This window comes from Bison bison, unplaced genomic scaffold, assembly GCF_000754665.1.
Source record: "Bison bison bison isolate TAMUID 2011002044 unplaced genomic scaffold, Bison_UMD1.0 scf7180017864331, whole genome shotgun sequence".
NCBI lineage: Eukaryota > Metazoa > Chordata > Mammalia > Artiodactyla > Bovidae > Bison > Bison bison.
In genome coordinates, this window is record NW_011494903.1 from 8400892 (window position 1) to 8417395 (window position 16504).

The 16504-nt window shown below is 43.3% G+C and overlaps 1 protein-coding gene across 1 annotated transcript in view; it reads left to right on the forward strand.

Moving 5' to 3' along the window:
• Positions 1–16504, forward strand: part of ADAMTS12 (ADAM metallopeptidase with thrombospondin type 1 motif, 12) — a 390158-nt gene that overhangs the window by 135453 nt on the left and 238201 nt on the right. Inside the window, exon 3 of the mRNA XM_010853830.1 lies at positions 3794–3944. Coding sequence (XP_010852132.1) covers positions 3794–3944 — 151 coding nt within the window. The remainder of the gene's footprint in view (positions 1–3793; positions 3945–16504) is intronic.

The following is a 16504-nucleotide window of genomic DNA, read 5'->3' on the forward strand; positions in this document are numbered from 1 at the left end:
TCTGCCAGGGGCTCATCCTGCCCTGGTTCTTTCAGGAATCTGAGAATTCCCCAGAGAACTGGATAGTTTTTCTTTAGGTCCATTCTCGGTCTCCTTCAAAGATATGAGAAGTGACACATACACACTGATATATTTAACATGGATAACCAACAAGAACCTAACTATTTAGCACAGGAAACTGCTTAATGTTATCTGGCAGCCTGGATGGGAGAGGAGTTTGGGGGAGAATTTTTTGTTTGTTTAGTCACTAAGTTGTGTCCAACTCTTTTGTGACCCCATAAATGTAGCCCATCAGGATCTGTCCTGGGATCTGTCCATCAGGATCCCAATCCCTCTGTCTATGGGATTCTCCAGGCAAAAATACTGGAGTGGGTTGCATTTCCTCCTCCAGGGAATCTTCCGGACCCACGTCTCCTGCATTGGTGGGCAGATTCTTTACCATCTGAGCCACCTGGGAAGACCTTTGGGGAGAACAGATACATGTATGGCTGAGTCCCTTTGCTGTCCACCTGAAACTATCACGACATTGTTAATCAGCTCTACTGCAATATAAAATAAAAAGGTTTTGAAAAATGATGCAAGAGGTAAGCAGTATATAAAGGAGAGTGGAATGTAGAGCGCCTTCTCCGATTCAGATCCAGAGCTGGCAACAGAAGAAGGTGGCCCTCTTGGGCAGTTAGCTTCAGGGAGAGCATGGAGCCAGTCCTTACTTCTATTGGAATGCAAAGGGTGTATGATTTTCCAGCATGACCCAGCTCTGGTTAGACAAGAAGAGACCAGTGAACTGTGGCCCTTTGGGTACCAGGTGTACAAAGCTCTGTGTTTATATGTTGCAGGAGAAGGAGATGCAGAGCTCAGCTGGGAAATCTTCTCACCTCACCCTCTTGGAACCAGCAGCATCTCTTCATCTCCTCTCCTGTCCATCCTCTCTCTGCAATACACATGGGGTCCTGAGGCCAGCACCCCCACTTCCTATGAGCAGATGTCCTGCCTCCCCTCCAGCTGATGAGTCACTCAGCTTTCCTTGGGCTCCGTCCAGCTTCTGAGAAGTATTTAGGATGGAGAGGTAGCTGATTTCCAGGTGCCTGCTGGCAAAACTGGCCTTGTGTAAAAATGCAAATGGAGGAAGCAGTTAAGAAAATGCTCATTTGACTTTTGGGCACCCTCATTCGTGTTGCCCATAAAACAGTTATTGTGTTCTCAACTGGAGTCCCATGTGTTTCTTCTGCACCACCTGGGTCCAAAATTTGAGGCTGGAGAAATACCAGTTCATCCTTCTTGTTGGTGTTACTTTTTTTTTCTTCAAAGACTTTAGTGTTAGACTGATGGAAGTTGCACAAAGGGACTGCACACCAGCGGTGCCTGAGGAGTCCTTGCCTTCATTTAATTTCCGTGGAACAAATGAGCTCCATTCGCAAGAGGTCCACTGTCTGTTTATGTCCCTGGTCTTTGTCTCAGAGTAGAAATAAAACTGACTCTCAGCCCTACATGAGTCTGTTTCTAGCTACTTTACAGTCTGGACCTTGTCAATGCTTCTTGTCCCGGAGGTTTTTTTTTTCTCAAAGAAAGATGCTGAGAAAAAAAACCGGTCAGCAAATGTGAGCAAATTTGAAGTCAGATGTCAGCTATTGGTGTCGATAGCTAAAATATTATCACTGCATTTTAAAGCTGTTTCCATGGCACTTTGATAAGCCTCAGTCCATTTGCTCCTCCTGACAGCCCTGTGAGGTGGTAGGCAATATCTACATTTTACAGGTTGAATGACCTATTCAAGGTCACACAGCTATTCTTATGACTTTCAGTAATTTTTTTTTCTATTCTCTTTATTATCGAAGATACTTAAAAGTCAGTAATCAAAATAAGAAGGTGTGAGGTGTATATTCAGATCTGGTTATATTACTATATGAAGAGTCGACTCATTGGAAAAGTCCCTGATGCTGGGAAAGGTTGAAGGGAGGAGGAGAAGGGGATAATGGAGGATGAGATGGTTGGATGGCATCACTGACTCGGTGGACATGAGTTTGAGTAAAGTCTGCAAGATAGTGAAGGACAGGCGAGCCTGGTGTGCTGCAGTCCATGGGGTCACAAAGAGTCAGACACGATTTAGTGACTGAACAGCAGCAACAGTGTGGCACCATTTTGGAAAGACCCCAGAGTCAAAGCCTGTTCAACAGAGAGCATTTCCCTTCATGGAGCCCCTTTTGCTTCCTAGCCTGGGGTGAGGGCAGGGGGTGTACTCAGCTCATCTTCAGACTCACCTACGGAGCAGAGCAGCCCTGGCTTGCTGAGATGTGACGAGTGACCTTGAACTTTGGGACCTGTTCACAGTTTTCCTAACCTCAAACTTTCCAAGTTTATTTTTGTAAACAATATTCACTAAACTGTTATATTGACTCTAGAGACCCTAAGACAATGAAAAGACATGAAACCTGACATCTGGAAAGAGTCTAATAACAAATAAGACTGTAGGCCACACCCTTTTCTAGGAGCTTTGCATATATTAACTCATTTAAGCTTCACAACATCCCTTGGTTATCCTCATTTTTCAGTTGAGAAAGCTCAAACTGAGCAAGTCATTTGTCCCACATCGCAGAGCTAAAAACTGGAGGAGCTGGAATGTGAATACAGGCTAATTCCAAAGTCTGAGCTCTTGGTCACTCCAGTGTGATGCTGCAAACAGGGTGTCTGGGGCAAGCCATCTTTTTCATCAACATAGAATTTAGATCCTAAGAGTTAAGTCTGTCATAGGTCACTGGCAAAGCAGCTTCTAAATAACTTAAATGGGCACTCAGAATCTTTCACAAAGAGAAGACAGAGTTGTCGGCTATACCATCCTTCTAGACCTGACCCCCAGAAAGAGTTACTCGTTGCCCATCATTTCCCGACTTATTGCTAATTCCCCTATCTGTGAGATGAGAGTGTCTGCTTTAGACTCCTGGAAACTCAAGTCTCAGATCAGTATTATATTTCTTTGTTTCCTTGAGAGTAGAATGGCATTAAACACTTCAAGCCAAACCACCATGGGACTTTCCTGGTGGTCCAGTGGTTGAGAATCTACCTGCCAGTGCTGGGGACATGAGTTAGCTCCCTGGTCTGGGAAGATTCCACATGCCATGGGGCAACTAATCTTGTGCACCACAGCTATTGAGCCTGAGCCCTAGAGACCATACTCCACAACTACTGAAGCCCTTACACTCTAGAGCCTATGCTCTGCAACAAGAGAAGCCACAGCAATGAGAAGCCTGCATACTGCAATTAGAAAGTAGCCTCTGCTCATCCTGACTAGAGAGGGCTGGCACACAGCAGTGAAGACTTAGTGCAGTCAAAACGAAATAAACAAGATGAAACCACATGTGAGCATGTAGCTGAGCTACCCACATACAGATAAATGTTTCCCAAAAACGTCCATGAACTGTGATCCACAAGTCCTATAACAGGGCACCCAGGAAGCCCTGTTCCTAATTTGAGATTAACCAGCAATGGGTTTGAGGGATAGAGGCAATCCACAAACCTGAAAAATTGTTTGCTACTTTTGGATATGTGTGTATATGTACACTTTTTTTTTTCATTAGTGCCTCAAAGAGCTCATGACCCCCAAGCATTTAATAACTATGACTAAGACATTTCACTGAATTATTTACATGTCGCTCTTCTGGGAGACCAAATGGCAGACTATGAAAGTCTTTTGAGTTTCAGAGGTCATCCTAATCTATATAATTTTCACTTTATGAATTTTCTTTGTCCAGCTAAAGAATGGATTCAAATAAAACCTTTGTCTTGCATGTATTTACAGACTGGATTTTTCCATCTACCACATGGAGACTTTTTCATTGAGCCTGTCAAAAACCATCCACTGGCTGAGGGAGAGTACTACCCACACATCGTATACAGGAGGCAGAGGCGAGGCGTCCCAGAGATGAAGGAGCCAACCTGTGGATTAAAGGGTATTGTACTTAATCTCCTCACTGGATGGGGGAGTTTGTTTTGCTCTATTTTTTTTTATGAGACCTGTTATTATTCAAATCTGTTTTCTCTTCCCCACTCTGTGGCCAGAAAATATGTACTGTTATACATTTCACTTCTCTGTACTCAAGTCTGTATTCTTAACAGGAAAAGGGAAAGGAATCTCCTACATCCTTGCCACATTGGTTGATGATATTTATATGGGATTAGTAATGCTGAATTTTTTTAAGTCTTTTTAATTCCTTAGAGGAAGATAGTTTAGAGACAGTGCTTTTCAGTATCAGAAATGTTATAATACATTAATGTGGAATATTGCTAGACAGCTAAATATTTGATGATGCTGATAATGATATGTGAAGAGAAACTGAAAAAATACCAACATGTTATCAGATGATAAATTCAGCTAAGGTTCTTTAGGCTGAGGTCTTCCTTGAATATAAATCTTGTTCCATCAACTATTTGCACAGCTTCATTAGTGTAGGAACTCCCTCCCCAAACAGTATGTAACATAGTATAGATGCAAAGTAGAAATTCAGTAAATCATTAAAATGAAATGAAGAGTGACTTGTAGCCACATAGATGAATCTAGAGTGCATCCAGTCCACATAACACTGATAAAAAGAAAAATGTGAGGCTTATAGATGTGGAGGAGGTGTCAGTTCTTTGTGACTCTCTTTCCTAAGACAGTAAGTGAAATGCAGTATTTACGTGACAGCTAGCGACTGCAGAATAAGTTAATGTGCCGGCAATTATTTTTAAAGTATACTTGACATTTGGAATTTTAAAATCTTGGCATATTGGAATGTGCTGGTCTCTCTGAGCCAGGTAATTGCAGTGTTCCTGTACCGTGTTACACTGGAATTCACTGACACTAGCCATGTCATTAACCCACATTAAGGTATACCTTGTGCTTAGGGAGATCGGTGCTGCCAGATGGAATTACTGTGATTATATCGAGAAAGATCACCTTTCCTTGTGGAAAGCATTCTATCTTTGTAATGTTCAAAGCAGGAACACCCCTGGTATTGAATAAAAAGATGGAGTTTAAAAGTACTCTAGGACTTCAGGAGAGAAAGTGAATCATTTCCCCTAAAATGTGTCCCTTCATTTACATTTATTTCCCGAATAGAAAGGTACTCGGGAATTTCACAGTGTCTTTTAATATGGCCCGATGAAATCAACCCAGACCTTTAATGTGATGTTATTTTGTTGTCAATTTGATCAGTTTGAACTAAAATTTCTTAACCAGTTTTGTTTGCTCTTCTAAGCATTATATTTCCTGAGCCCTGTCAAAGTTCTTGTTCAACTTTCTGGATTCCATGTTAAATGATGAGAAAATACAGATTGCTGGAATTAAATCTAGAGCAAATTTCAAAGCCTCATTTTATTGAAATTGACAAGCTCCCTTCTCTTTGGATTTTTGGTGGGAACATATCATACTGGGACTTGAGTGGAGCTTAGATGGAAGTATCTGGGGGGAGTCTGGTTTTTGGAAGCTGTGTAAGTGGAGTCAGGTTAGATGACAACAGCTGCAGGGTCAACTATGGCAGAAAGGGGTCCAAGGAAGTAAAGTCAGGTTTTGGGATTTCATACATCAGGACGCTAGGCTGGAAACACAGGGTCTAGTTCCTGGCATGTGTTTTTGTGGTCAGAAACTATTCATTCAACCAACAAGAATCCGTTGGGTGTCTGTCGGGTACCAGCACTTTATGTCTGGTGCTCTGCAAGATTCTGTGGGTACAGTTGTGAGTAGAATTAGACCTTGGTCTTAAGAGCATCAGCCTGGATTTAGGAGATCCAGTCCAGATTTTATCTTTAGAATACGTGGTAAGATCATGAAAGGAAATGAAATCTGAATGTGTGCATGGGACTTTTTGTTCCTCCACATTGTTTATGCCAGGACGTGTAGCTGTAATTCCTTTTTTTTCTGTTGTAGACACTCCCATTATGTGACTTTCACTTGGACTGGTCTTCTGTGAGTGGATCTGAACTGTTTCCAGTTTGGGGCTATTATACCTTATATTGCACAGATCATCTTGTACATGTTTTTTAAGAACACAGGCTCATAGGGTTTTCCAGGGCATGTAACTAGTATGGAATGAAAGCAATGTCTCATAGGATATATACATCTGTGACTTTGCCAGATGTAAAATTGCTTTTCAGAGTTGTTCAGGAGCAGTGAATATACCAGTTCCCACTGTTACATATTCTGTCTAACACTTGATATTCTCATTTATAAATTTTGCCAGTCTGGGGAATGTGGAATGGTATCTTACTCCGCTTACTGGTGAAGTTACACATATTCTGTTGTGAAGTCGGGTCCCAAATCTATGGTTTGTGGCTGTAGATAACTCCAGGAGAAGTTTCCCACCCTCTACTCAGAGTTGAAGCCCAGAGAGCCAAGTTTAGGTTTGCTTACTTGTTTCTTTGTTTCTGGGTTCACTTTTTCACTTAATGGCTCCTGATCTGGCTTTTCACCTAGGTGGGTCCTAAACTTGCCTCTTCTTTCCAGAGCAGAAATAGTGGGGCAGCAGTGAGCTCCGTGCACCAATCAGGGGTCAACCAGGGAAGCAGAACCAATAGCAAGTATCTATTAAGAGGTTTCTTGCAAGAAGTTGTCTACATGGAATTGGGGGCCTGGCTAGGCAAATCCAGAATCAATGGGCAGGAGGGGCAGGCTGCCTCTCTCATCCATAGGCTGAAGTACCTGTCCGTGGGCCGAATTTCTTCATTTGGGAAGTCTCAGCTCTGCCTTTAAGGTATTTTGACTGATTGAATCCGGCCTCCTAGATTATCAAGAATAATGTTAAATTCAGTTGATTATGGACTTCAATTACAGTTACAAAATGCCTTCAGTCTTCCCACATGGTTCAGCTGTAAAGAATCTGCCTGCTAATGCAGGAGACCCTGGTTTGATCCCTGGGTCACAAAGATCCCCTGGAGAAGGAAGTGGCAACCCACTCCAGTATTCTTACTGGGAAATCCCATGAACAGAGGAGCCTAGTGGCCACAGTCTATGGGGTCACAAAGAGTTGGACATAACTTGGCAACTAACCAACAGCAAAATGACTTCACAGTAACACCCAGATTAGTGTTTGTCTGAATAAATAAGACTGTAGCCAAGGTGAGTTGACACAAAAAAGATCATCACACTGCATCTTTTGCCTTTCTCCTGAATTTCTGCTGACTTCTTTTTGATTTATGACTTCTGAGGATTTTTTGGCCCAGATTTTAAATGCTGTAAGCTTTGTTAGGGACTTAATACTGGGAGAGTTGTTTTGGAATATCTAGTCCGCCATATTGAAGTCCTGGGTGGATTTCTCATCTAAGTCATTTGGAAATGACTAAGTTCCTTTCTGGGGTCTGCCCTGGTGGCTCAGAGGTTAAAGCCTCTGCCTGCAATGTGGGAGACCTGGGTTCGCTCCCTGGGTCTGGAAGATCCCCTGGAGAAGGAAATGGCAACCCACTCCAGTACTTTTGCCTGGTGAATCCCATGGACGGAGGAGCCTGCTGGGCTATAGTCCACGGGGTCGCAAAGAGTTGGACACAACTGAGCGACTTCACTTTAGCTCACTTCACTTAAGTTCCTTTCTAAGTAGTCTGTAAAAATGTTAAATGTTTTATAATAGCATTAACAATTGCTCATTAGCATTAGCATATCAGATCACTAATCTGATATTGTGTGTTTTGGGGGTATTGTTTATAGTTTTGTTCTGATTTAATGGAAATTCAGTGAGTTGAAGATCTAAGCAATCACCATATTTTCTGTTGAGTCTAAAACACACTGTTAATTTTCCTTGGCTAACAGCACACTTTCTTGGTACAACCTGCCTGAGGCTTATCTTGAATTTCTTGAATTCCTGATTGCCATATGATTATAGCTACTCTACAGTGATCCATGCTTTGCCTTGCTATGATGTAGTTAAATTTTTAATTGTTATTCAATAGTTTTGATTTTTCTTTTAGTGAAGTGATGTTTATTTTTGATGACCTGTCTTTCATGACTGGCAGGAGGATTGGCAAAGCGCTTCTAGCTTTTACCAGCGAGAGGAATGAAAAAGTTATTGGAAAGAACTTGGGGAAATACTTCTCCAGGAAAATAAAATGGGAACCTGCTTAGTTTTGTTTGCTTAGTAAAATCCAAGACCAAGACTGTAGGAATTCAGAGCACTAGCTCCTTAGGAAGGAGAAGGCGATGGCACCCCACTCCAGTACTCTTGCCTGGAGAATCCCATGGATGGAGGAGCCTGGTGGGCTGCAGTCTATGGGGTCACGAAGAGTCTGACACGACTGAGTGACTTCGCTTTCACTTTTTACTTTCACGCATTGGAGAAGGAAATGGCAACCCACTCCAGTGTTCTTGCCTGGAGAATCCCAGGGACGGTGGAGCCTGGTGGGCTGCCATCTATGGGGTTGCACAGAGTCGGACACGACTGAAGCGACTTAGCAGCAGCAGCAGCAGCAGCAGCACCTTAGGAATGTTTCTCTGTAGTGATGAGATACTTATTTATCCAGGCAAAAGCCCTTGTTCTTTAGCCAGACCTCACCATGGTAGTTTCTTTCTTTGCATTTTCTCAGCACTTGACAATTTTTTGACTCATTTCAGGTCCATACATTCCCATTCCCCAAACAGGAAACAGCTTCCCTAGGAAGCATGGCATCTGTTCATTTAATCTCCTCCAGGTGCTCTGTGCTGGGCATATGTTGTCAGAGTGAGTGGGACTGTGCTGAAGTTGGGGTAGAATTTGGAAGGCAAAGGACACTGGGGAGTGCATTCTAGGCTGGAAAGGGGATTTGGATCAATAAGAGCAAAGGATCACTTTCAGCTAAAAGGTGATTCTCTCATACAGCAAGAAGTTTTTTTTTTTTCCTTAGAAATCCTATTCCCTTTTAAAAAATAATTTTTATTGGAGTATAGTTGCTTTACAATGTTATGTTAGTTTTTACTGTACAGTGAAATGAATCAGCAGTACATATATACATATCTCCTCCCCTTTGGCCCTCCTCATTCAGATCACAGAAGAAATGTTAGGTGAGTAGTTAGCTATTAAACTCTTCTTCCCTTCACACAACTCTGTAGGGAAACACACACACAAGGTATCTTGATGAGAAGCGGCCCCTAGCTTTGCCCTTGGTCGTCCTTGTGTTCCCATGTACCTTCAGTGAGGCTGGGAGGAGATTTATCCTGTTCTGACCCACCTCTGGCTCCCTCCTGCTGCCTGCAGAGATGGGGAGGGCTGTCTCCTCGCTGCATCCCACTCTGGTATCCTCACAGCTGGAGCCATCAGTGACCCTTGCAGGACCGTGATACTGTCCCTAAAAAATGAACAACTCAATCTCTAGCTTCAAAGCTCTGTGTGGCAAACAAACTCCTGGATTTTCTTCTTTGATTCAAGCCTTCAATCAACATACATTGCCAAGTCTTGTCATTTCTGCTACCTAAATAGTTTTCTAAATATGTCTGCCTTCAGCATCGTAAGCTTTCACTTGGATCACTGAAGTCTCCCCACCCTTGATCTCACCCATTAGAAGCCAGAGAAATATTTCTAAAGCAAATCAGCTCATCTCTTTCCCCCGTTAAAAGCCTGCCAGCGTGCCCTCAGGATAGAGACCCAGCTGTTAAGTGAGTTTTAGGATCTCCTTCTCTGTGTGACTTTTACCTGTTTCTCCAGTTTGATCTCTTGTCATTCCAAATATAGTCTGTGCCATCCTGAACGACTGTTTATCTCCAAGAAGCTTTGCTTTTCACTGCCTAAGCCCTTGCACTTAGAGCCCTTCTTCAGAAACACGTTCTCCCCAGTGCCTTACTAGCTCAGAAGTATTTATCTCTAGGACTCATACACGGCTTCCTTTAGAAAACCTTCTTCACTGCCAAAAGATCAGTGTTAGGTTCTGCTGTGGTAGGTGTCTCTCCTGTGACTGTTATCTCCAGCTACTTGCCCTGCCACGGGCTTTATCATATAATGCACGTCTGTCTGTGTCCTTCTCTAGGCAATAAGCTCAACAAGGATGAAAATCAGGTCTGCTCATTCACAGGTGTGTCCCCAAGATTTGGCAGACTTCCTGGCCAGGGTAGGAACTCAGAAATGTTGAACTTCAAAAGTATTGAATTTACTGACCATCTGTGCTGCATCTGGCAGCTGACTGGATACTTGTATTTTCACCTCTGTGGAGCCAGTTTAACCCATGAGAATACCCATGCCTTCCTGAAGGAGTTCAGTGGATACTCCAATACCTTGCTGTTGAAGAGGAAAATGCAAGATGAATATGTGGCCTGAGGCTGTAGCTGAAAGCAGCTACTTTGAATTCTTGTTTTGGAAAAAAGAAAAAAAAGAGGATGGACAGATAGATAAGAAAAAGCAAGAGATTTTATTTACTTAACAAGCTCCTACCTGGTGCCAGGTACAGTTCTAGATCTGGGGGTGCGATGGTGAACATAACGGTGATCCTGGCAGGAATGTGGAGATGGAGGCCTGAGAGAGCCATCAGCTAGGGATGTTCAGGCGTGCCTTCTCAGTAGAGGTAAAGAAGAGCAGATGCTTTGGGAGATGAGTGGGTCAGAGAGGACTAGGTCAGTCAGCTGCAGCCGAGTGCTGGTCTTTGAACCTCGAGCATGCATGGCTTCCAGCTTCCTGCTGAGAGTGGGAAGGTGAATTCTCAGCTGGTGCACTAAGCAAACTGCTGGCGTTGTTTCAGTCTCATTTCAAATGCTCCTTCCTTATGAGGCCTCTCCCCTCCGTGTAGGACTGATGGGTCCGTTTCCTGAGCTCACTCTACATCTTACTGTGGCCTCTGGTTGCCATCTATATGCCTTCCTACAGCTCTGCCCCTCCTTCCCTGCCTGCTAGGCATTCCTGGATGTAGACTCACACCAGGGCCTTTGCACTCAATATTCCCTCTGCCTGCAATACGCCTCCATAAGATCTTTTCATGGCTTATTCTTTCAAACTAGTCAGGTCTCTGCTCAAAATCACCCAATCAAGGAAGCCTTCCTTGACCACTAAGTAAGATAGCTTTCTCTCTCTCACTTTGTAAACCATTTCTCCTGCTTTATTTATTTTCATAGCACTTATCATCTAATGTTATTTTACCTATTTGTTTATTATCTATCTCTCTCAAAACAAGAATGTGAGTTCCATGAGAGCAAATATTTTCTCGCTTTTGAACTCTGCTGAATCCCCACTGCCTTGGACAGAGCCTGTCATAGTAAGCACCTGGTAAATGTTGAATGAATGAGTGAGTAAATAAATGAGTGAGTCACAGCTTCATTCATGATTGTTCTGGTGAACTTGTATTCTGTTTTCACCATGAGACTCATCTTTGCATCCCAAGTGTCAGAGATACTTGTATCCAAGGCCAATGTCTGATGCATAGTTGTTTGTTTGATAAATGTTTGTCCACTGAATGAAGGCATGATGTGTGTTTCCAATGGGGTCCTGCAGGTGTGAGCAGGACATGCATCTTACCTGTGCTAGGGGTCTCAGCATTCCAGGAGTGCTCCAAGTCACTGAGGCAAGGCAGATGTGTTCTTTTGGTGATTAATATTAACTATATGTTTGTCCCATAGCTTGATTAATGCCAGCCTTTGGGATAACAAACATTCTCCCTCTCCAGACACATACACTCAGTCAGTCCCATTTCTGTGCAGCAGCTGGGAGTCTTGTTAAATAGCCACAAATTTGTTATGGAGAAGGAAGTTTACTTGTTAGATTTTAAATTAAATATTTGAGAAAATGATAAATGCACTTTATGTTCCCAATTTTTTCCTCCAAAGTCTCAAGAAGTGTGTCCCCAGGGTGTCTCCTGGGTCAGTAAGCCAAAGATTAGAAGGTTCCAGTGTTTATTTCCATTGGTTTGTATGTCATTGATTGGCCTTCCTTCAGTTAGAAAATTTTGATTTGTTGCTTCCTGTTGACCAGATACTAAGGGACAAAGTTCTTAACGTTCATGGTTGGACTCTGCCCTCACAAACTTATATAATTTAGTGGGAGGAGAACTTAAAAATTATAAAAGTAATGTGTATGAGCATTGAGGCTGTAAGAATATCTAGAAGAGGAACTTGATTGATCAGGGGGGTTAGAGAAGGCCTTTCCGAGAGAAGCCATAGTCTGGGTATAGATTCTTAGTGAACTGTTTTCCCTGAGATCACTTCTACAGAATATCCAACTTTTGAGGGTCAGCATCCATCATTGATTGAATTGTGTCCCCCAACGCTTATGTTTAAAGAAGACTGAGCACCAAAGAATTGATGCTTTTGAACTGTGGTGTTGGAGAAGGCTCTTGAGAGTCCCTTAGACTGCAAGGAGATCCAACCAGTCAATCTTAAAGGAAATCAATCCTGAGTATTCATTGGAGGGACTGATGCTCAGGCTCCAATATTTTGGTCACCTGATGTGAAGAACTGGCCCTTTGGAAAAGACCCTAATGCTGGGAAAGATTGAAGACAGGAGGAGAAAAGGACAATAGAGGATGAGATGGTTGGATAGCATCACTGACTCAATGGACATGAGTCTGAGCAAGTTCAGGAGTTGGTGATGGACAGGGAAGCCTGGCATGCTGTAGTCCATGGGATTGGAAAGAGTTGGACAACACTAAATGACTGAACAACAACAACTTATATGTCGAAGGTTAGAACGTCTAACCCTTAGTATCTCAGAATGTGACTGTAGTTGGAGATAGAATCCTTAAAGAGGTAATTAAATTGAAGTAAGTCCTCCTGGCCTCCTGCTTTGCACTCTGACATGTCTTCTAGTGTGACCCTACCAAGGCAATGACTAGGTTGCACTGGGGTGGGAGAAGGATGTGTTCTCTGGCTGCCCTCTGCTCCCCAGCAGGAGCCTGGGCGCACACTTAGGAGGTTCAGGATGGTGTGTGCATCCCACAGTGTCTTGAGGTGAGGTGACAGTGCTCCTCTCCATCCAGCTGGTTGCTTGGAGAGGGACTGCTCCACCACCTCCCATTCAGGTACTGAATATATCTTGGTGTGGTATTTGCAATACCTGGGGGGTCACCCTTCTGCTGTGAGTTGGGATGATGGGCTGTGGGAAGGAAAGATTGGTTTCCCTGCCCCTGGCCCGGGCCCTGTGTTTTCATTTTGTTCTGCACTCTACAAAAAGTATAGCTGGACCTGAATTTAAAATTGCTTGGCTTGCAAAAGATTAAAGTGAATCTGACACATGTTAATGACATGCTTGAGATACTGCACAGTTAGCCAGAGATAGAAAGCAATTATTATGAAGCATTATTTTTAGTTTTGCTCATTTACAGGCAGGGCTTCCCAGGTGGAGCTACTGGTAAAGAACCCACCTGCCAGTACAGGAGATGTAAAAGACATGGGTTTGATCCCTGGGTCCAGAAGATTCCCTGGAGGAGGGCATGGCGATCCACTCCAGTATTCTTGCCTGGAGAATCCCCACGAACAGAGGAGCCTGATGGGCTACAGTTCATAGCGTCACAAAGAGTCGGACATGACTAAAGTGAATTAGCATAGCATGTATACAGGCAAAGGAGATTTACATTTTTCTCTTTTCACAGTAGAACTTAGAAGTGGACTGGAGTTGAGAGAATCAGGTTTTGTGACACCTGGTCCTTCTGTAACTTAGATTAGTTATAGGAGCCCTGGCCTCCGTTTCCTCATCAGTAAGATGAAGGGGTTGGAAGATCTTAGAAGATTCTTTTAACTCTCATATGTCATAAGTATGTTTCTGCTCCTATCTTGGAGTATTAAGGAACAAAGTTGACATTCTTCATTCAAACCAGTATGGGTTAACATGACATGAGGTTTGCACACACTGGTGTCTCACACTTAAACAGTGAAGATCTTTTCCCCCCTGTGTATGTGTGTGTATATATATATATGTATATGTATAATATATACTTTATTGAAGTATAGTTGACTTACAGTGTTGTGTTAATCTCTACTGTGGTGGTGGTTTAGTCACTAAGTCGTGTCAGACTTTTGCGACCCCACAGACTGTAGCCTTCCAGGCTCCTCTATCTATGGAATTTCCCAGGCAAGAAAATACAGGAATGGGTTACCATTTCCTTCTCCAGGGGATCTTCTTGACCTAGGCATAGAACTCAGTTCCTCTGCATTGTGGGTGGATTCTTTACTGACTGAGCCACCAGGGAAGCCACTTATTTCTACTGTGCTGCTGCTACTGCTAAGTCACTTCAGTCATGTCCGACTGTGTGTGACCCCATAGACGGCAGCCGACCAGGCTCCCCCATCCCTGGGATTCTCTAGGCAAGAACACACACATACATTCTTTTTTCTTATTTATTGATTTATTTTTTCTGCTATAAAATTTGTTGAGCTTTATTTGAGTTAAGAAGCAGAAATAAGTTTTTCATGCTCTTGTTATCTTTTTAAGAAAAAATATAGAGGCACTGTTAAAATTTTGAATCAAATGTTATCAATCTTTCTTTACCAAATCCATACATTCTTTTTTATTTTCTACTCCATTGTGGCTCACCATACGATATTGAATATAGTTTCCCGTTCAGTACTGTAGGGCCTTCTGCTTCTCCATTCTATATATAATAGTTTGTACCTGCTAATCTCCACCTTCCCCCCACCTCCCCCACTTGGTAACCACAAGTCTGTTTTCTATGTCTGTGAGTCTGTTTCTCTTTTGTATCATTTGTTCATTTGTATCATATTTTAGATTTTATATAAAGTGATATCATATAGTATTTTTCTTTGTCTTTCTGACCTACCTCACTTAGCTTTATAATCTCCAGGTCCGTCCAAGTTGCTGCAGATGGCATTATTTCATTCTTTTTATGGCTGAATAATATTCCGTTGTGTGTAAGCACCACATTGTCTTAATCTATTCATCTATTGATGGGCATTTACCTTGTTTCCATGTTTTGGTTATTGTAGTAATAGTTCTGCTGTGAATATAAGCATGCGTGTATCTTTTTGAATTACAGTTTTGTTCAGTTATATACTCAGGAGTGGGATTCCTGGGTTATGTGGTAGCTCTGTTTTTAGTTTTTTGAGGAACCTCCGTATTGTTCTCTATAGTAGGTGCACCAGTTTACATTCCCACCAAAGGTGTAGGAGGGTTCCACACCCTTGCCAGCATTTGTTATTTGTAGACTTTCTAATGATGGCCATTCACTGTAAGCAGCACCTTGTTATAGCTTCAAATTTGCATTTCTCTAACGATTAGTACTGTTGAGCATTTTTAAATAGCAAAGGTCCTGACCCACCTCTCTGGTGCCCCTAGGGCCTGGCTCTAAGTGCTCTATCCTTCTAGGCCTTCTGCCCCTGTATTCCCCTCACCCCTTCCCACACTGCCTGTGTGAAACAGCACAGGCTTCTGCTCCCTCTCTTCACCCTACCCCTGACCTGGCAGGGCCTGCAGGAACAGCATTTCAGGGGCCTTAAGTTGGGGCTGCAGAACTTCAGGGTCATGAGTTAGTGGGTGTTTCTGGTCCATCATCATATTCAGCACATCAAAGGGAAGGAGTGGCAGCCCAGCACTGAATCTGGACCCAAGATCCAATACTGGGAAAGGAGAGAGGTGAGGGCATGATGTGGTACCTAGTTAAAAAGACTCCATGTATATTTGTTGTTCGGTCGCTAAGTCATGTCTGACTCTTTTGGGATCCCATGGACTGTAGCCTGCCAGGCTCCTCTGTCCATGGGATTCTCCATGCAAGAATACTGGAGTGGGTTGCTATTTTCCCCTCCAGGGATCTTCCTGACCCACGGATCAAACCTGAATCTCTTGCATCTCCTGCATTGGCAGGCGGGTTCTTTACCACTAGTGCTACATGGGAAGCTCCCATTTATATGAAAGTGATGTCAAATATGCAAAGAACTGACTCATTTGAAAAGACTCTGATGCTGGGAAAGATTAAAGGCAGGAGGAGAAGGGAACGACAGAGGATGAGATGGTTGGATGGCATTACTGACTCAATGGACATGAGTTTGAGTAAACTCCTGGAGTTGGTGATGGACAGGGAGGCCTGGCGTGTTGCAGTTCATGGGGTCACAAAGAGTTGGACACGACTGAGTGACTGAATGTACTGAACTGGTGTCAAATACAGTGGGCCTGTTATTCTTAGTTGAGGACCTCATGTCTTATCTACATTCAGAGTTATGTGTGTGTGAGTGTGTGTGTGTGCATGTGCAGGTGTGTTTAAATGCACCCATCGTGCACTTTTGGCTCCGGGAGGCCAGGACAGCTCAGCTGTGATGACTCAGGGTTTCGTGGAAGTTCTTTCCATTCTCGTTAAAGATTCTATGCTGAAAGCCCAGTGTTTTCTCTAAGTCAACAGAGGAGCTCTTTGTTTAATTTAACAGAGAAAGGAGAGTCCACGCTCCTGAGCAGAAAGGCTTCCTTTGCTGAGAAGTTGTGCGAGGAACAGTGCTGGCGCCAGTGCTGCCAGCAGACACTCAGCAGGGCAGCCACGCTTCCCAGGGGTCCCAGCTGCTGAAGGTGCACAGCAAGGGGCAGGAGGATTTGTTACCTGTGAGGCCAACCTTCGTCCCTCCACCCTCAGGAAGCATTTATTCAGGAGTCAGCCC